This window comes from Zootoca vivipara, chromosome 11 (genome assembly GCF_965207765.1).
Source record: "Zootoca vivipara chromosome 11, rZooViv2.hap1.1, whole genome shotgun sequence".
In the NCBI taxonomy this organism is placed as follows: Eukaryota; Metazoa; Chordata; class Lepidosauria; order Squamata; family Lacertidae; genus Zootoca; species Zootoca vivipara.
In genome coordinates, this window is record NC_142594.1 from 38,184,905 (window position 1) to 38,205,834 (window position 20,930).

General features: G+C 45.1%; 1 protein-coding gene across 1 annotated transcript in view; it reads left to right on the forward strand.

The window, feature by feature from the left end:
* Positions 1-20,930, forward strand: part of MYO3A (myosin IIIA) — a 109,370-nt gene that overhangs the window by 13,191 nt on the left and 75,249 nt on the right. Inside the window, exons 3-5 of the mRNA XM_088653864.1 lie at positions 4,444-4,548; positions 6,309-6,408; positions 19,969-20,045. Coding sequence (XP_088509990.1) covers positions 4,444-4,548; positions 6,309-6,408; positions 19,969-20,045 — 282 coding nt within the window. The remainder of the gene's footprint in view (positions 1-4,443; positions 4,549-6,308; positions 6,409-19,968; positions 20,046-20,930) is intronic.

Consider the following 20,930-nt stretch of genomic DNA (forward strand, 5'->3'; position numbering starts at 1 on the left):
ACTTCTGATCCCTCACCTGAATTGAGTGTTCATTGTGGCTCATGAAAGGGCCAGGCCTTCTGCAAATATTTAAACTGATGAGAAGCCCTGTCTTTGGATGGCTTATGCCCAACAGAGTCTCACTGTAGAGTAAAAGAGCTAACCTCAGCATATTATCTGACAAATGGGCCAGTCGATACGCCACAGATTCCCACAGGACTGCAAAACTTCCATTGAGTTTCAGTTTGTTTATTGGATTCACCATCGATTGTATGACAAGATAAACATGGACAATTAATGAAGCAAAATAAAAAAATTCCTTCAGTAGCACCTTAAAGACCAACTAAGTTTTTATTTTGGTATGAGCTTTCGTGTGCATGCACACTTCTTCAGATACTGAAGCATCCTATATAATAATGTCCATGTTGTCCCTGCGTCCAGATGTCCCGTGTGTCCCTGGGTCACTGCGCATGTGCCCCAGGGATACAGGGATTGGACAGCAGAGACTGCGCGCGCGCACTCTCCCCCCACTCTGCCTCCTCCAACCGCCGCTCCCGCCGGGGTGGAGGCCGGCGAAGGCCTCCTCACAACCCTCCCTGGCCGTGAGGAGCGGCGGTTGGAGGAGGCGGGGGGGGGAGAGTGCGCGCGTCCTTCCTGTCGGCGGCTGGGGGAGAGGAAGGAAGGAGGAGAAAGCGCCGCTTTCTCCTCCTCCGTTCCTGTCCCCCTGCCGCCGACAGCAAGGACGGGTCCCAGGGTTCGGAGAAGCGCTGCGCAAGCGCTTCTCCGAACCCTGGGATGTCTGCTTCCTGTCGGCGGCTGCGGGAGAGGAACGGAGAAGGAGAAAGCAGCGCTTTCTCCTCCTCCGTTCCTGTCCCCCTGCCGCCGACAGCAATGACAGGTCCCAGGGTTCGGAGAAGCGCTGCGCAAGCGCTTCTCCGAACCCTGGGATGTCTGCTTCCTGTCGGCGGCTGCGGGAGAGGAACGGAGAAGGAGAAAGCAGCGCTTTCTCCTCCTCCGTTCCTGTCCCCCTGCCGCCGACAGCAAGGACGGGTCCCAGGGTTCGGAGAAGCGCTGCGCAAGCGCTTCTCCGAACCCTGGGATGTCTGCTTCCTGTCGGCGGCTGCGGGAGAGGAACGGAGAAGGAGAAAGCAGCGCTTTCTCCTCCTCCGTTCCTGTCCCCCTGCCGCCGACAGCAAGGACGGGTCCCAGGGTTCGGAGAAGCGCTGCGCAAGCGCTTCTCCGAACCCTGGGATGTCTGCTTCCTGTCGGCGGCTGCGGGAGAGGAACGGAGAAGGAGAAAGCAGCGCTTTCTCCTCCTCCGTTCCTGTCCCCCTGCCGCCGACAGCAAGGACGGGTCCCAGGGTTCGGAGAAGCGCTGCGCAAGCGCTTCTCCGAACCCTGGGATGTCTGCTTCCTGTCGGCGGCTGCGGGAGAGGAACGGAGAAGGAGAAAGCAGCGCTTTCTCCTCCTCCGTTCCTGTCCCCCTGCCGCCGACAGCAAGGACGGGTCCCAGGGTTCGGAGAAGCGCTGCGCAAGCGCTTCTCCGAACCCTGGGATGTCTGCTTCCTGTCGGCGGCTGCGGGAGAGGAACGGAGAAGGAGAAAGCAGCGCTTTCTCCTCCTCCGTTCCTGTCCCCCTGCCGCCGACAGCAAGGACGGGTCCCAGGGTTCGGAGAAGCGCTGCGCAAGCGCTTCTCCGAACCCTGGGATATCTGCTTCCTGTCGGCGGCTGCGGGAGAGGAACGGAGAAGTAAAAACCAGCGCTTTCTCCTCCTCCGTTCCTGTCCCCCTGCCGCCGACAGCAAGGACAGGTCCCAGGGTTCGGAGAAGCGCTGCGCAAGCGCTTCTCCGAACCCCAGGATTCTAGCGCCCGTTATTGAACGGGCTGAAAACCACTAGTTAATCATAATTAATGAAGCATTCAGCTGTCCTTAAAACGGACTGCAACATGAGAATCTAGGTAAATAAGTCGAGTATTTCTGTGGAAAGGGCAAACGGAGCCACTTTTTCTAATGATTGCCTATCTCTTTGTGCGCAAGGCCTCAAGTATCCTGCTGACTGCAACCAAAGGTCAAAACAAAAGAGTGAGCTGGCTGGAAAATGTAGCTATTACTTCCTTCTAGATGGGCCATTGCAATAAATAAGTAGGAATACCTTACACAGTGGCCTAAACTACAAGCACAATGTCTTAAATCATAAGGGATCTCCTCAGGTTCCCCTCAAAAACAGCAAAGGGTATTTTGTTAAAATTATGTGAAAGCTCCCAGTTTTTGAGGTGTGATATTTATAGGTCATCTTGGAGAAGGAATGCAGCTCAGTGGTAGAGGACATGCTCTGCATACCAAAGATCCCAAGTTCAATTCCTGGCATCTCTTGGAATAAGAGAGTTTCCACACAAAAAGGGGGGGAGGGTTGACAGCTATGCATCTCTATCTAAAGCTGGGGGAAGGGTCCTATCTCTGATCCCATTCATCATGGAAAAGAGGTGGACAGAAGGCTGGCCTTTGTTGTGACAGTCCTCTGGTATGGAGTATCAGCTTTTTTCCTTTCACAATCTGTGGCAGCCATTTTGTACAGCATCCGCAGCACACACACACACACTCACTCACCCCAATATATGAGTACTGACACCTCATTTTCTACCCAAAAAGCACTGGAGAAGAATTTATAGGAATTTGATAAAGGAGTTCTGGGTAATTTGCAGTAGATCAGCAAGAATTTTAGAATCCCGGTCATTTAATAATAGCAATAATGAGCTATTCCCCCTCTAGGCTAAGACTGCTGATCTAACAAAATCTTGCTGTTAGCAGGAACATTTTTTGTGCTTGTGTAGAACAGGCATAGCAAAACTTGGCCCTCCAGATGTTTTGGGACTACAATTCCCATCATCCTTGACCACTGATCCTGTTAGCTAGCGGTGATTGGAGTTGTAGTCCCAAAACATCTGGAGGTCCAAGTTTGGCCATGCCTGGTGTATGACTGTGGACTCATCTACACTGGTCAGTTAAAACATTAAAAATGTGTTATAAAAATGTGGTGCCAGAGGGCACTGTAGAGCAGTGATCTGTTATCAATGGAAAATTGCATTGAGAGTTATATTACATGGGTTTTTTTAAAAGGGTTTTTACAGATCAGTGTCGATCCAGCCTGCAACCTCTGTTCAGCTCTAGAACCAAAAGCAAAACCCTGTGCTTAGCAGTTGCTCTTAAGTGCTAGGTTCTTTAATGTTCTGAAGAGAGGCAGTGTAGTGTAGTGGTTAGTGTTGGACTAGGACCTGGGAAACCAGGGTTCAACACCCCCCACTCATGTGTGCCATTCACTTGGTGTCCTTGAGCCAGCTCAATCTATGTTGCAGAGTTGTTGTGATGATAAAATGGAGAGAATGGAGAACCATGTAGGTAGGCCTCCTTGAGCTCATTGGAGGATATAATTGTGGTTGTAATGTTATGGTGATGTGTCTTGCGCCTTGTTCCAGCTGGTAGATTTTGAGGTTGTAGTAAAACACCAAGTAGCTCCTACGAGGCTGAAGTGTGCTCACAAGAGCAGAAGTCTGCCTATTGTGTAGAGTAGACCAGTGGTTCCCAACAGGTGGTCCGCGGACCCCCAGGGGTCCGCGAGCTATGCCAGAGGGGTCCGCAAGATGCTATTAGAATAAAAAAAATATTAAATATATTTCGTATGATAACAGATTTTTTGTTTTGGCCGCTTCCTGCATGAGCAGAGTCTAGCGCAAAACTAGAATTAGATAGAGGCAGTAGTTCTGCTGTATGCCGTTAGGTGGCGCTTTACAAACACTACTGTTTTGCAAAGAGGCAGCACGCGCATTCTACTAATGCTCACCTCCCCAAGATGCTTTGCGCGTGTCGGCTTCATTTGTGCGCTACTGCGCAGGTACCCTGTCTTATCCATTCCCCTCCCTCCTCCCTGGCGCGCGCTGCCTCTTTGCAAAACAGTAGTGTTTGTAAACAAAGCGTTGTTTTTCGCGGAAGCTACAGTTCGCGTAGTTAAAAACGGACCGTTGGTTAAAAATATAAAATATAAAAAGACTCTTAATTTGGCTCTCACTTTTTAATTTTAGGATTAGGAATTAATGGGGGTCCTTGTCACAATAGCGGCTTGATGAGGGGTCCTCAAGAAAATTTTGTTGGGAACCCCTGGAGTAGACAATGCTTAGGTAAACAGACCAATTATCTTAGCTGGGAATAAATAAGAAAGCTCCCTATGGTCTTAAGGCGACCTATTTTGAGGGAGAGCTTTCAGTTCTACGTGGTTTGCTTTTTGATTCATCCCTAATCCATGGGAGAAAGTTAGGCTATAAATGAATGAATAGCAACTGGGTTAACAAGCCTAATAAAAACAAAACAAAAAACAAAAAATGTAATCATTACTTTCTTCTTTTCTTTTCTTTTCTTTTCTTTTCTTTTCTTTTCTTTTCTTTTCTTTTCTTTTCTTTTGTACCAAATAGCTGTGTAATGGAGGATCTGTGACTGACCTTGTAAAAGGATTTCTGAAACGAGGAGAAAGAATGAGTGAAGTTATTATTGCTTTCATTTTACACGAAGCCCTGATGGTAAGTAAGGAAATGCATTAACAGTTCAAATATTGGCTCTTGATTTTGGTAGAGAATTTATTTTGGTACAGAGTTAAGCACTGGAAGGGAAATGGGACACGGCCCCACCAACCTCAGTCTGCCCTCAGCCAGTCCTTACCTAGTCCTCACCTGCTTTCCTTCTTCCTTACTACCAGCCCAGTGGGTAGCACTGCCTAGCAGGTTCTACCCAGGGCCAGCTCTAGGTATAGTCCCGGTGGTGCGGGGTGCCAGGGCGCCGGGCCGGCAGGCGGGGCGCTGCGAGGGCGCTGGAGCGATCTCCGCGCCAGGGCGCCCGAGCTGCTCGAGACTGCCCTGGTTCTACCTAGTCTACTTATCAGATGGTGGAATAGAGACAAAACTAGCATTTAGTGTCCCTGCCTGTCACTGGCTCTCCTTCCCCTCTCTTCCGCCCTACTGGGCACCCAGTGGGCACGAGCCAGGGGTGGAGGAAGGGGGGTGCAGTGGGTGCGGACCGCCCCAGATGTCACCACTGAGGAGGGTGACAAAATGCTGGGCGGCACTCATTGCAGGGCCTGCAATGCGCCCGAGCCACACATCTCTCCTGAGAGAGACGCAGTGGTTTGGGTGCGTGCAGGCTCTGCACTGCCCAAACAGTCCGCCCACTGCCTTCCCCCAGCTGTAGGGCAGCTGAGTGGGAGGAGGCAGGCAGACTCCGGAAGCCCCGCAGTGCGCCCCACCCCAGGCGCCCGAGCAGCTTCCTCCGCCGCTGGCACCAGCTACCACTAGAGTTCAGTGTACTGAAATCCACTGGTGTCCATGGGATTAACCTCTTCCTTTTCCTTCTCCCGAGCAACCTCTGAAGGAGGACTTCAACATCATTTATTTTCAGTTTCCATGAAGCCTTGCTTGCTGTTATATATGAAATGGAGATCATGGTTTAATAGAAACTCTACATTGTTAAACAAGCCTGTTTCATAAACCATGGTTTGAAGTTGACTTGTTTAGAAACTGCTCAGAGTTGGAAAGTGCAAGTAAGCTCTGCCAAGTCTATCTCATGGCTACATGAAAGAAGGGGAGGGGAGTGCACGAGTCCAAGGCTTTTACACATAGCACTAAACCATGGTTTAGGGTTACATACAAACACTGAATTTTGTTACATATTGCTGGGATAGCATTTCCTTCACCCCCATCTTCCTAACTACAGACGCAGCAAATTTCAGGATAACGCTGTAAGTTTGTAAGATTCATTGGTTTGGGAAATGTATGAGTTTTATTTCTTAAGGATTCCCCACTCCTATGCAGATGTTTACCATGAGAGATAATTCAAACTGTAATGGTTCACCATGTGAACTATGGTGGATTTCTACTATAGGTATATCCCTGAATTAAAATACATTAAATGGAATATTTACTACGTTTACAAATATTTTGACAATTTTGCATTTTCTTTATTGCAGATAAATTCATTTAAAAACCATCTTCAGCCATCTCAACCCTTGCTTTTTCATGCAAAACCATTTGCAGTCGTTTGCGGTCATCAACAGCTATCAGTCAGTCAATCACCCATTTCCACCACCCTTCTGAGTGATCCCCCCTCCCCATCCCCACCCCTCCCCACCCCTTCTCTACATAAGTGCCTGGAAACTTCCATTTCACTGTATCTGAAGAAGTGTGCATGCACACGAAAGCTCATACCAAAATAAAAACTTAGTTGGTCTTTAAGGTGCTACTGAAGGAATTTTTTTATTTTATTTAAAAACCATAAACTCTCTTTTCAGGGGCTTCAGCATTTGCATGAAAACAAAACTATCCACCGTGATATCAAGGGAAATAACATCCTTCTAACCACTGAAGGAGGTGTTAAACTTGTGGATTTTGGTAAGTTGCAATGTCCTTATACCCTTGAGATGTCATGTTGCACTTGTCTGTCAAAAGCAGCCTAGTTAGGGTCTGGACAAACATGACCCAGTGTGAGGTGGAATGAGCCTTAGGCTTCTATATACTCACGCCCTCCCTTCTCAGGTAGAAGAAAGTTACACCTGTTCTGACCAAATACTGCACTGATTTGCACCTTGGGATCTGCCTAAAAGTAGTTCATGATGCAGTATCCTGGATTTCAAAAAGAAAGAGCAAAATATATTTCCAGTGGGTGTACATGCACAATTTTGGCTTTACCCAGGGGTGACTGGTGTCTCCCCTAAAAAGTGGGGTTCTATAAATTATTGCTAAGTCAATTCTACCCATTCATGACACCAGCCATTGGTCCTACCCCCCTCCCATCAGACATTATAGATGAATTGTGTTTTGGAGGTTCCTGTCGTGCAGATTAACTCCATGTGGTGAGGTGACAGACTTTTGCACAGACTGTTGCATCCCCTTTTTTATCTGGTGGTGTTATTGCCAGTGCTGCAATTATATGACTCGTCTCCTGAGAGTTGATCTTGGTTGTTTATAAAGTTACTTTTTGTGTGCAGGCTGGTTTTTATTACTCACCCCCTTTGTTTTAAACTTGGATATAAATATTTGAAATAAATAATGTAGGATCATGATGTATATACACTGACATAAGGCTAAATGTATGGGAGTCTTGTGGTTAATAGACCAGTGGCACAATCCTATACGTGTCTATTCAGAAGTTAGCCCCATTGACTTCAGTGGGGCTTACCTCCAGGAAACTGGGCACAGGATTGTGGCCAACATGTCAAATCAGGAAGGCCTTAGTCATTCAAACCTCACCTCTGACGTGAATGCATGTTTTGGCCTTAGGGAAGCCACTCTCAGCTCAAGATCTGTAAAATGGGAGTGATATTACTAACTTATCTTTCATAGTTAGGGACACAGGTGGCGCTGTGGGTTAAACTACAGAGTCTAGGACTTGCTGATCAGAAGGTCGGCGGTTCGAATCCCTGCAATGGGGTGAGCTCCCGTTGCTCGGTCCCAACTCCTGCCCACCTTGCAATTCGAAAGCACATCAAAGTGCAAGTAGATAAATAGGGACCGCTCCAGCGGGAAGGTAAACGGCGTTTCAGTGCGCTGCTCTGGTTCGCCAGAAGCAGCTTTGTCATGCTGGCCACATGACTCGGAAGCTGTCTGCAGACAAACGCCGGCTCCCTCGGCCTATAGAGCGAGATGAGCGCCGCAACCCCAGAGTTGGACACGACTGGACCTGATGGTCAGGGGCCCCTTTACCTTTATCTTTCATAGTTATTATAAGGATAACAAGCTCTCTCTCTCTCTCTCTCTCTCTCTCTCTCTCTCTCTCTCTCTCTCTCTCTCTCTGTGTGTGTGTGTTTCTATCTAATATCACTCTGAACACTCAAAAGTGCTGTAGAAATGCTAAATAAGATAATTAAAAACACTAATCATGGGTGTGCTGAAGTCCTGGTTGTTGTAAGGTTTGGAAAAATCTTCTCTTGCCTCTCAAGATACTGTGCCTACTCATGCAGCCTTGATGTTAATGAGGTTGGCCATATCGCTCAGTACTAATTAGGTCAAGCCCTGAGTGATAGTGCCCCATTCATAACAGAAAGGGAACACTTCATTCAACTGTAAAATGAATTAAGAACAAAGACCAAAGCTGATTGGTCAGGAGCACCCATGTTGACCATGAATGGGAGGCTGTAAATTTTTGAGATAAATTTCCAGGAGTAAGAAGCTTGAAGTCTTAAAATCTTGATTTTGGCGTGGATATAGGCTTATCTTAAATTAAAATCAGATTCTTATTTCATGTAGTGTTCGGAATGAGTTTGGTTCTTTAGAATCTTAGTCTAGTAACTGGATCTAGAGCTACTTTTCCATTCACTTCAGTATTCTGGCCAAACCTATGGAGATTTTCAATAAATACTTACTGATAGGCTATTACAAAACATGGAGAGACACTATCTCACTGGTCCTACCAGTTGGGATGAATATGGATATTTTACAGTTAGGGAATTAATGTTTAATGAGAGGGACTTACCTTAGGACAGGGATAGCTAATGTGGTGCCCTCCAGGTGTTCTCTGGCTCCCAGCCAGCCCTAGCCAGCTTGACCATCATTCAGGAATAATGGGAGTTGGGTATGATGGATATTCCAATAACATTTTAAGGGCATCACGGCAGCTATGCCTGCCTTATAATATATCCAAAGTTAATTTTTCATGACTTATACTTGGAAACATCTTCCTCAGGAGCCCTGACAGAGCTCAATACCTTTAGTAGCTGTTAAAAGGAGAGAGACATTCTTACCTATACAGATGTTTAAAGAAGAAAAGGTGATTTTTTTTCTGACCTTGTTGTCCATGGCTGGTTGACATGATTGGTTGTGGTTTTACTTGTTTCACATCGTAATTCTTTCATCGTTTGGTGGTTTGAGCTGATATAAGATCATTAGGGAATATATATCAATTAAATAAATACGAGCAAAGTTAAATGTTCGTAAATCTCACTGCATTTCAGTGGACAAGATCTAAGAACAGCCTTAATTCTGTTTAAATCCGTCAAACTCAAAATGTGCTTCCCTTTCTCTGGTTGTGCCTTTAAGAACTAGCCTCCCGGCATATCTGTGGCTAGTTTGGGATTTTATATCGGATCCCCCAGGTCAAAGTTCAGCTGTCTTTCCTCTGGACTTTTGCTGGTTCTTTTTCTGTTGTTGCAACGAGTGGGTATGTCCTTTGCCAGCGTGACATCACATATGACAGCGGCTGTCAATAATAGGCAGGTTAATGGACCTTTGATAACGGAACTGGCTTTTTCTTCCCTTTGTGGCTTGTGAACTTCTGAATTGTGGGACATAATATTCTCCTGTTCTGCTAAGCCAATTTATTTCGCACAGCAGTCCTGATGCTATCCTTTGTGAACGGCCTGCACCTTTTGTACATTTCTTTCTTGGCTGTCATGTTATTTCACCACCCCACCCCACCCCCCAGCAGTCATTCCACACACTGTTGGATTAGTGCAGCCATTACAGACAATGGTGCCACAGTAGCAAAGATCCAGATTTCAGCCACTCTACTAATTCCCACTTACACAGCATGGCCCACTTTTGCTGCAGGCTCTCAGGCACACATTTTCTGTAATGTGCAAGGGACACAGGTACGCATACGCCTAAACATTTTGTGATTCTAACATGAGAATAAACTAAAAATTAAAATCATGAGTTCCGTTGCTACCCCTTATGGTGGCCTCATTTCCTGTCACGGTGTTTCCTGAGTCTCAGACGGAAGCGAGTGTTTAATGTGTGAAGTAGGAGTTGGAATCTTGCACGGTGATTGGTCAGTTTCATTGTTACCATCTCGGATGGTGGCTTCCTTTCCTTTCCCGGTGTTTCCTGAGTCTCAGACAGAAGCGAGTGTTTAATGTGTGAAGCAGTGTGGAATGTGGATGTGTGGTGTTTTACTGATGAAAGTTTGGCCTCATTGAGGGGCAGTATTTCAATCTGAATAGGAAAATTACTAACTGTTTTTCATCCTCATGAGGTAATGCATGTTCTTTGTACTTTTGTCCATTTACTGTATTTATTTCCCCCGGTTTGAACTATAAAATGGTGGTTTTCTTGAGTCTAAATGAGAGTACCCGTAAACACTTAATTTTTTAAAAAAAGCACTGTGCAAGTCCCATATTTTGGAGCCTGCTGCAATCTTTCAGTCATTCTCATGCTTCTCTGTCATGGCCCGGTCAGGATATACACTCACGCTCCACCCTGAAGCATTCCCAGGCACATCCCTGTGGGATAACTCATGACATCACATGTATGTTATGGGGTTTACATGATGTGATGCCCACTTCTCCACCTCACAAACTGAGGCAAACTTTGCATAATTTGACCTCATGTTGTGTTCATCCATTTAAACCTTGTTGATTACTTTACTATGACGTAGCTTACTTTGGTGTTATTTAAGGCATAGCATGTGGCATGTAAACAGCACTAGTCACAAATAATTAGATTTGAGGGGTTTTTAATTAGCTTGATTTGACTGGGTTGTTTCATTTAGTTTCATGTTGTGATCATGTGTGATGTACTTTAGGCCTGCAATTTACAGGAAAGAGTTAACATATGTAGGCAACGGAAATAACTAATTGCTAATTAATTTCAAATAGTGAACTATAAATAGATTGGTAACTGTGGTGACCCTACTTGGAATATGAAGTTGACAGCCGCAAAAAAAATGAATTTGAATGCTTATGCTAATTTTAGGTGATTTGAAATGCAAGAATTGTTTTATAGAGATTGTAATGACTGCTGGAGGACTTTTCAGAATGAATAGTGAATATTTTTTATTGCAACACATTTTATTGAAATCAAAAGTTATCTCTACATATTTAGGCACCTGATCTTTGAATGGGACAATAACCTAAAATTCTTTCCATGTGTTGATATATTTTCAGCTCATATTTAATCTGTTAGGTCTGTGGCTTGACAAGCTATCAGCAGTTACCCACACTGGGGATGCTCAAGATAATGATTCTACAAATGTTATATCCCATATTGTTGCAGAGTATCCCCCAAACCTCAGGTGTAGATAGCGTGTGAGGAGCTATAGTGGATGGCTTCTAGTCGGGATTTGGATCCCTTCCAGTCGGGATTCAGGCCTCATCATGGGACTGAAACTGCCTTGGTCACACTGGTTGATGATCTCCGGCAGGCTAGGGACAAAGGTGAGAGTTGTTTCCTGGTTCTGCTGGATCTCTCAGCGGCTTTTGACACCATCGACCATAACATCCTTCTGGACCGTCTAGAGGGCTTGGGAGCTGGGGGCACTGTCATGCAGTGGTTCCGCTCCTTCCTCTTGGGCCGTGTTCAGAAAGTGGTGGTGGGGGATGAGTGTTCAGACCCCTGGGCTCTCACTTGTGGGGTGCCTCAGTGCTCCGTCCTCTCCCCCATGCTTTTTAACATCTACATGCAACCGCTGGGAGAGATCATCAGGGGGTTTGGGTTGGGTGTTCATCAGTATGTGGATGATACCCAGCTCTACCTCTCTTTCAAATCAGAACCAGTGAAGGTGGTGAAGGTCCTGTGTAAGTGCCTGGAGGCAGTTGGAGGATGGATGGTGGCTAACAGATTAAGGTTGAATCCTGACAAGACAGAAGTACTGTTTGTGGGGGACAGGAGGCGGGCAGGTGTGGAGGACTCCCTGGTCCTGAATGGGGTAACTGTGGCCCTGGAGGACCAGGTACGCAGCCTGGGAGTCATTTTGGACTCACAGCTGTCCATGGAGGCAGAGGTCAATTCTGTGTCCAGGGCAGCTGTCTATCAGCTCCATCTGGTATGCAGGCTGAGACTCTACCTGCCTGCAGACTGTTTCGCCAGAGTGGTGCATGCTCTAGTTATCTCCCGCTTGGACTACTGCAATGCGCTCTACGTGGGGCTACCTTTGAAGGTGACTCGGAAACTACAACTAATCCAGAATACGGCAGCTAGACTGGTGACTGGGAGCGACCGCCGAGACCACATAACACCGGTCTTGAAAGATCTATATTGGCTCCCAGTACGTTTCCGAGCACAGTTCAAAGTGTGGGTGCTGACCTTTAAAGCCCTAAACGGCCTTGGTCCAGTATACCTGAAGGAGCATCTCCACCCCCATCATTCTGCCCGTACATTGAGGTCCAGTACCGAGGGCCTTCTGGCGGTTCCCTCATTGTGAGAAGCCAAGTTGCAGGGAACCAGGCAGAGGGCCTTCTCGGTGGTGGCGCCTGCCCTGTGGAACACCCTCCCATCAGATGTCAAAGAGAAAAACAGCTACCAGGTTTTTAGAAGACATCTGAAGGCAGCCCTGTTTAGGGAGGCTTTTAATGTTTAATAGATTATTTTATTTCATTTTTCTGTTGGAGGCCGCCCAGAGTGGCTGGGGAAACCCAGCCAGATGGGCGGGGTATAAATAAAAATTCATTATTATTATTATTATTATTATTATTATTATTATTATTATTATTATTATTACTACAGTGGGAGGATCAGTGAAATACAATGTGCCATTCTGTGTGAGCGAATGTGCTTTCCATCCATGATGACCCATCATTGTATTTAACCCAAAGTGTATTTACTACATGAGCAAATTTACTGCAGTACTATACCTTGCAGTAATATCTAGGGTGATTAAATCCACTGGAAGGAAAGGCTCCTTAGCCTTCCCTTTCTTGAGTTGAAAAAGAAATTCCAGAAGGTGTAACTTCCTCACCTCTGTATGAGAAGTTGAATCTACCAGAATTCCTTCATTTGAATGAACCTTATAGGAGTTTCATGAGGCAGCCATCCTAATAACATCAGGTGCCAGCAATACTTGCTCTGTCTCTCATCTAGTGCCAGATTGTAGCTAAAGTAGGTTTGAATCAGTAGCACATGTGGCTTTGGAAGAAACATTGCCTGCTATTTTCTTTAACAACAAGCTTAACCTGACCTTTCATATCTTTCTCTTAAAAAAAAAATCCTGGTTGTATGTAGTTGATTGTATGTAAGTCACTCTTTTTTGGCTGAAGAGCAGGGTACTTCATTCATTCATTCATTCATTCATTCATTCATTCATTCATTACATTTATATGCCACTTGGTAGTAAACAAACAAACTCTTACAAAACATGGAACAATTAAATCAAGGAAAAAATACAACCTTGCTTTAAGATGTACAAAAGTTAAAATACTAATACATGTTAAAATTTAGGTGCTCTAAATAAATCAGTTGTCCATCCAAGCCAGGTAGTGCAGAAGGAAACTTGAACGTGCCATGGGAAGAGGAGAATATGAGTTTGAGGCACCATCACGGTGGTGGCCAAACCGTGGTTTGCCTGTTACTCAGTTGAGTTGTCACTGAAATGAAAGGGTCAAGATAAGACCCAGGTAAACCCAACAGGAAACAATTACAGTAATCCAATGAGGTAAAGTTAAGGGTATGAATTAAAGAATGAACCAAATCAAAAGAACAGAAATGGACAGCTTTGCTTGGAGCATCAAGCAGCATGACTAAACCAGAGGCTCAGACTCCACTATGAATCATCTCTGAGAAGCTGAGGGAAGATAATTGGCTTTTTATTTCGAATATTTGACATTGGCATGTCACAAGTACCAGGGGAATGCTGAACTGAAACAATTTATCTAAGCTGCAAGTGGAACTTGGAGCCGATCTAGATGTTATGGCAGCAAAGCTATATCTAAGAGTCAGGTCCTACCTGGTCCTACCATTAGGCAGAATGAAGCAGCAGCCTCAGGCAGCAGGTGCTGGCAGTGAGTGTCTAGCCTGCTGCTGTCAGGTATGGTGGAAGACGCTGTCCTTGTCACCAGTGCTGAAATAAGATTCAGTTACCAGACCAGTTGACTTCAGTGCATAGAACAGGCAAGGGAACATCTCAGGTAGCAAAATGTCTTAGGCCAGCCCTGTGGGTTACTGAGAAATTCATATAAAGCTGGAGACAATGTGAGGGTGGAGCTCAACCGAACATGCCCATCTTCTTTCCTCTCTCCCACCTCTTGGAAGGAAGGACAGAGGTTTCTAGTAAAAGGACAATGTCAATGCTTAAACACACCTAAAATTCCAGGCCCTCCCATTTCCGCCTAACATCCCCAGAGTGAGAGGGAAAGTATCCCAGCTCTGGGACCAATGGGAGGTGAAATCCCACCCTTCCTCCAAAAGCAATAGGCTGACAGAAGAAGAAAATGGAGAAATATCACACACAGAGACCTCTTTCCTCTCCTCCAAAGATCCACCCAGAGCTTTGGATTGGGTGGTTCCTCCAGCTTGGAATCTCTCTCCCCTGCCTCCTGGTGGCATTCCTCTGCTCAAAGGCCTGGGAAAACATTCAGGTGGACTGGTGTCCTCTCTGGAAGCATGGCTCAGTGGGCAAGGAGTTGCTTTTACACTCCTTGCCTCTTTGAACCATGACCTCTAAGGCTTACTGTGACTATTCTTTCAACTCCAGGTGATTCATGAGCATGTGATTTGTTCATCTTCTCATATGCCATTAGTCACTTGCTTCACCTATCCAGATTTGTTTTATTGTCCCAATGCCTCACTCTGTCCTCTGGGTATATCTGGGGCATTGCTGACACGACTCCATGGAAAACTATCATGCATATAATGCAGTTGTATTCAGCTGTTTGTGCTGGTGCAGACCTGCAGATTGGTGTTTTAAGTCAGACACTTGCCTGGGTATAAATTCTGGGATCTGCAACATGCTGCAGACCAGTTGTATGTCACATGCATACCAATGTGCACCCTGCCCAGCAAATGGGCAGAGTCACTTGTATGATTACTGTGTCAGTCATCTCAGAAGCGGTCTAGATGCTAGGTCTTTCCCTCACTTGCTGTATTGGATTTGTGGTTTCTGACAGGGGTGTGGATGTGCGTAAGGTGGCAGTGGGGGAACTTTAAAAAAATTGAGATGCCCTTCTGTCAGGAGTCCAGGTTCCTGGCTTGATAACACAGTAAGCGTAGGTAATTAAAAAGGAGGATTTATTGCAAAAACAGATAGCTCCAGGCGGCTCTATCGAAGCCACCAGCATTATCATTCAAGATGACCCTTCTGAAGACTCCTTCCGGTGTCAACAGAAGATATTGAACTTCTGACCCTTTCGTCTCTTATTTTGCTTCCTGTCTAGCAGCCCCCATTCGCTGCCACCTCAGACTTATCGTGTCAGCTACAGCCTCTTCCTGTTCCAAAAAACTTTCTCTGTGGCTGTTCATGCCTTTTTGAGCTTCCTGACAGCTTTGGCTGTGTTCCAGTCTGCTCTTAGTTGTTCCCTTGGCAATCGGCCATCCAAGGTCAGGGGGAGTCAAGGCTGGCAGCTGTGTGCTCTGCTCAGCCAGCGTCAACTCCAAACTCCTCTGTTCCTGACTCTATTCAGCAGCTGGGTGCAAAGTTACACTTGGAGCTGGCTCATTCCTTACACCTTCTATGCCACATTATGGTTTTGGGAAATCCTTCAGATTTCTCCTTCAATTATTGGATGTGCACATTCCATGTATTTAATGTCTGCAAACCCTAATTTTCATCCCCGCACAAAAGAATCTGACTGCCCAGCAAAAGGAGAGTTTAGTAGAGCCAGTATGGACTGTGCTGTCTGCATGACCCAGAGTGAGGTGTGCCAGCCCAAGTCCTACCATGAACCCCCATCAGGCCTACACTTCTTTAAACAACTGCTTTCGATCATGTTATTGGAGGAGAGGGGTTCCAATGCAGCTGTGCTCTCTATGGCAGTGGCAGGGAACCTTTATTTGAGTCAAGGGTCACGTTCCCTTATGGGGGCACCTTCTGGGAGCCATGTGGCAGTGACTGGTGGGTCCAGTGGCAAAAGAGGGCAAAGCAATGGATGTGACTCTTCCTTTGTGCAGTAGGCTACAGTGCAGCCATGCAAAAATGGGAAACATCACACATCTCCACCCTGCATCCAGGCAAGCAAGAGGCATTATCAGAGTCCAAGGAAACACTCCAGCCAAGCAAAACACCCAAGGGTGTGGAACAGAACCACCAAGAGGCATGCTCTGTGGAGAGGGACAGTCCTAGGGAGACTCCCAAGGGACCCCCTGCTCTATAATTCTGATTTCCTATAATCTCTGCTATGAATCTTCCATCCAGTGTCATGTTATTCTTGCCTATAGTGACATTCAGGGTTTGACAGGGCCTCTGTTGTCTTGAAGCAGTGCGTAGCATCCTTTTGTACTTGGAACGCTGTCGGCTTTCACTATCTGTAAACTTTGTGTGAATCATTCTGCAAAGCGTAACCATTAGTTAAAGCAATTTCACTTGAAATTGTTCCAAAAGAAAAAGACGTTTCTCTGTGCCCCCTAGCTGATGTTTAGGCGTGAGTCAGAGAAGGGCTTTGTGATTACTTTTAGTCATGGTCTCATGTATCGGTAAATAAAACTGCCTGCCTCGCTGATTCCAATCAGGGATCATTGTGTAGTTGTTGCGCCACACCAGATAATTTGTCCATCGCGTGTGGCATGGCAATTCTGGACAAGTTTGCTTTGGGATAATAAAAAGACTAGACTTTTTTAAAGACTGCGCTTTGCATATCCAGTAGTAAAGATGGGTAGTAATGCCTAACATAACCCACCTGAAGGGAGCCACTTCGGTCTGTCCTCTCAAAGACAATAAGGGTGAAACAAGGTTATCTTCCCTAGCTCCCCAGCTTTGGTGCCATCACAGAGAGGGCCTTGTTGCACATTGCTTGTTGCTCCTGCAACAAACCTGCTAGCAGCTTTGCAAAGCTAAGCAGGGTCCAGTATGGTTTCAAATTGGATGGGTGACCACATGTTAAGATTCCTGCACTGCAGAGGGTTGGACTGGATGACCCTTGGGTTCCCTTCCAACTCTACAATTCTATGTTTCTAGAAGATCTAATTGTAATGACAGCTTCCCTGTGTTATGACAGCTTCCCTGTATGTCTTCCCAAACAACATACAGCTGCAAGAATGACATGTTTTTTCTCTCAGTCATGCTCACAACCCACAGCACCTCCTTTGGTCTTGTCTGGATTAAGTTTCTGTTGCTCAGTCTGGCATAACTGTCTAGCTCTGGGAAACCTCTCATCTGCAAAAGATTTGCACTGTGGTTTTGATCCATATGCTTCTCTGCTGTATTTTTAGATTTCTTCCCAAAATAATTTCGACCTCTCTTCCCCGCCTTCCCCTCAGAAAAACTGCTCTTAGAAAACTTGCAAGCCTGGCTTTACTCTTGACTGGCTGACGAGGTGCTGAAAGAGAGCACAGCCGAGTGTGGCATAACATCACGATCCTTTTGCAAGAGGCAAGCGCTTAAGGAAATATTGTTCAGCAGATGACACAGACTGAAATGCCAGCTTGCTGCCAGGAGCAAAAGGTTAAGAATAATGCTAATAAATTTAAAAGTCAGCTTTCAGAAAGCCACGTTTCATGATCAAGATTTAAAACATGCATTGTGTTGCATATATATATAAAAAAGATCCTCATGCACTCTCAATATTTGGGGGGCACTTTAGAATAATTGAATGGGCCATGATTTCAACTGAGCATCTCTTGCAAATTAATGTTAGATTTATGTTTGCCCTTTTCTCTGCAAAGCAATTTATGGTAATCAAATTTGACAACAGAAGCATAATAAAAAATAACTCAGTTGCTTCTTTGGCATGATTGTCCATGTCTTTGCCTTTGCCAAGCCTAAGTGAATGAAATTAATTCAGGAGCACGATCTATAGCAGGCGAGGAAAAGATGGTGTCTCCCCCCCCCCTTCCCAATTATGTATATTTATCACAATCATTTATATCCCACCTTTTGAGGCAGAAATTCTGGCAAAGCAGCTTATAAGTTACACCAAAATTCATTTTAAGAATCACAACAAATGATTGCAATATATGAAATATTATCAAGATTGTCCTGGCAGGGCAGCTGGTAGTTGAAGGTTCGATGGGGAGGGGGCGCGATCTAGCTGGAAGAAACTCTCAGATCTGCCTTCCCTGTGTCCTTTGCAATAGGAATGCCATTGTATGGGCATGGAAGTGAATACCCTTGCAAAATGTGAATGGCTGTAGCTGTGGACACACCATACTTTTGAAGCACATTATTTCCCCCAAAGAATCCTCACAGAGCTTCAATTCCCAGCACCCTTAACAAACTACAGTTCCCAGGATTCCTTTTTAAAATGTATGGTGTGTTTGCGGCCTGATATTAGTTCAGATGGAGCACAGTCTGCAACTTCCCAAGATTGTGTGAGAGGGACTTTTTAGTAGTGGCACCCCATGGTGGCATTCCCTGTTCCATGGTGAGCTATGCATCTTTCATTATGTATTCATCTGAATACTGTACATTTAAAGGGTGAGGGAATCCCATGCTTTAACTGAAAGGGCTCCCAGAGCAGCTTTTGAAGTTCAGCACTATGATAATCCCTGTCCTCAGGCATGTACAATCTAAAAGACACAACCAAAAAAGTATGGGGGGGGGAGAGAAGTTGTGGCCCCAGTTTCTTAAAGTTACAGTTCTTATAACAACCAGCTGGGAGGGGATCAGTTCAGGTAGCCTGATGGAATGGTGGTTGCACAGTTATGCCTGGATAGCTCATAATGCCAAGGTTGCAGGTCAAATCCCCGTATGGGACAGTTTCACTTAGATGTTCCTCAGGATCCCTTCCAACTCTATGGTTCCCTCTGCTTTGTTAGGTGACATTTGAGAAGAAGCAAAAGCAGCAGCTGATCTCCTAGCAGAGGTGTTTGGATAACTCTTGTTTGCCTTCTTTGCCACTGCTCCAACATTGTTAGAAAACTTTTCTCTGAAGCTTAAGAATGGTAAAAATAGGAGTGTGTAGGCGCTGGTTCTTTTACTGTTTCTGTGTCCCTCGTGACCCTTTCTGGGAAGGTGGCTGCAGCAAGAAATAGGTTTAACTGCCACGAGTAAGTTAATTGTAGCAAACCTTTATAGAAAGGAGATATTTTTAGCCTTGCAGGCTGCTGTTTTTATTTCTCTTGTTTACGCATTAGTCTCTCTCCTGTTTGGTTTTAAGCCGTTAAAATAGGTTTATTTGTGTTATAGCATGAGAAATCAATGTGGCACAAATCCCCTTAAGGTCAAAAGTTTTAAAACCATTGATGCAGGCTAGAGTGAAGGTTTTAACAACAGTTTGTGTTCCATGTGAGCAGATTTTCAATGATGTACACATTTAGATGTGTTTCAACCTATCATTGCATCCTAGCAGAAATGTACTAGGAGTCATTGAGCAGCCTTGCTCAATGCAGTTTTCATGCATCTTGGTTTTTTTTATTTTTGGTTTTTTACGACTAATCGTGCTTTTAGCAGAAGGATGCATGCAATTCAGATGTTTCCTGAGGATGAAATGAAATGAATGAACAAATTATTAATGTAGCTAAGGTTTGCTTTTTCTTTCACTCCTAGTGCTGGTACTATACCTTTAAAAGAGTAACGGCAGTGCTTTTTTTCTGGGGGGGGATGAAGGGGTACGCATACCCCTAAACATTTTGTGAATCTAAGTTTGGCCTCATTGAGGGGCAGTATTTCAATATGAGTAGGAAAATGAGAGTACCCCTAAACATATTTGTAAAAGAAAAAAAAGCACTGAGTATCGCTAATGTCTTTCTTTTTCTTTTTTTTAAAGTATGCCTTAAATGAAAGAGTGAGTTTGACTTGCTCAAATGCCCGTTGTGGTTTCCTCCCACTAAGAATAGGAGGCAGAAATACTGTAATCATCGGTCCCAAAAAATGTGCAGTCAGATTGCATGTAAAAACCCTAATTTAGAGCTAAATTCAAACCCCTTTCAAGACGTTGGCAGCGAATGAAACTCAGGGTGGCAAAAGCAGGGGATGCAATATTTACCAGCCTTCTTGCTTGCTTGTTGGCAGAGAGCTGAAAAAATGCTTCTAAGCTTTTGAATGAGAAACGCCATGTTGGAACAAAATTGTGAGAACAGTAGATGTGACACTCTCTGCATGGAATTCATTAAGCATAGATGTGTCAACTGCATCAATCTGCTTGTTCCCTTTAGGTGTATCAGCCCAGCTGACCAGCAGTCGTCTCCGTCGGAACACATCCGTGGGAACTCCTTTTTGGATGGCTCCTGAGGTTAGATGAAATTTTATTAACTCCTACTATGGGGTTGTGTCTGTGTGTGCTTCTCTCTCTCTCTTTTTAACCTATCACTTTCTAAATCCTTTGCTATACCCACCCCAAGTTTCTAGCTCTCTCTGTTCTGACACTATTCCATCTTTTCAGGGCTGGGGGAACCCTTTGCAATTGATCTGTGTTAAGACTATTAAAACAGACTGCAGCCAAGTTCATGTTTTGGCATTATTCATTTTGGGTCCAGTAAAATAAATCCCTGGCAGTGAAGTTAACTTCATTCATGTTTAAATTGGTGTTGATAGGTTTATCGCAGAAATCTATATAATTCCTTCAGGTTTCATACATAATAAGTATTGAGGCTTGCATACACACCACATATTTAAAACACATGAATTCCCCACCCCAAGAATCCTAGAAGTTTTGGTTGACCTCACACAGAGCTAGACATCCAAGCACTCTTAACAAACTACAGTTCCCATGTTTCTTTGGGGGAAGTAATGAACATTAAATGTATGGTGTGTGCCTGCAGCCTTATTAATTTGTTCAGTTGCCTCTTCAGCTGACTCGATGCATGACATCTTCTCTGCGTAAATTTCCTCGAGGAAAAATTAAATAAGACCTGGAAAGCCAAGTGCATTCTTTCACTCGCCCAATATTCAGCCACCAAACCAAATGTTTAACAGAGTATCCCAGGGGATTTTAGAGAAGGACAATGTGTGGGGAAATGTATAGTCAAAAGAGACAACAAACCAACACTCTATTCATTTCTCTTGCTCGTTCTTTGTTGGGGCTGAGACAGGGGTGGTGGGGTGGGGGATGCAGAGGTTTGTTAGTTTCTGCTACCCAGCTGGTACTTGGGTCACAGAGGGGTTGAAATCATAATGC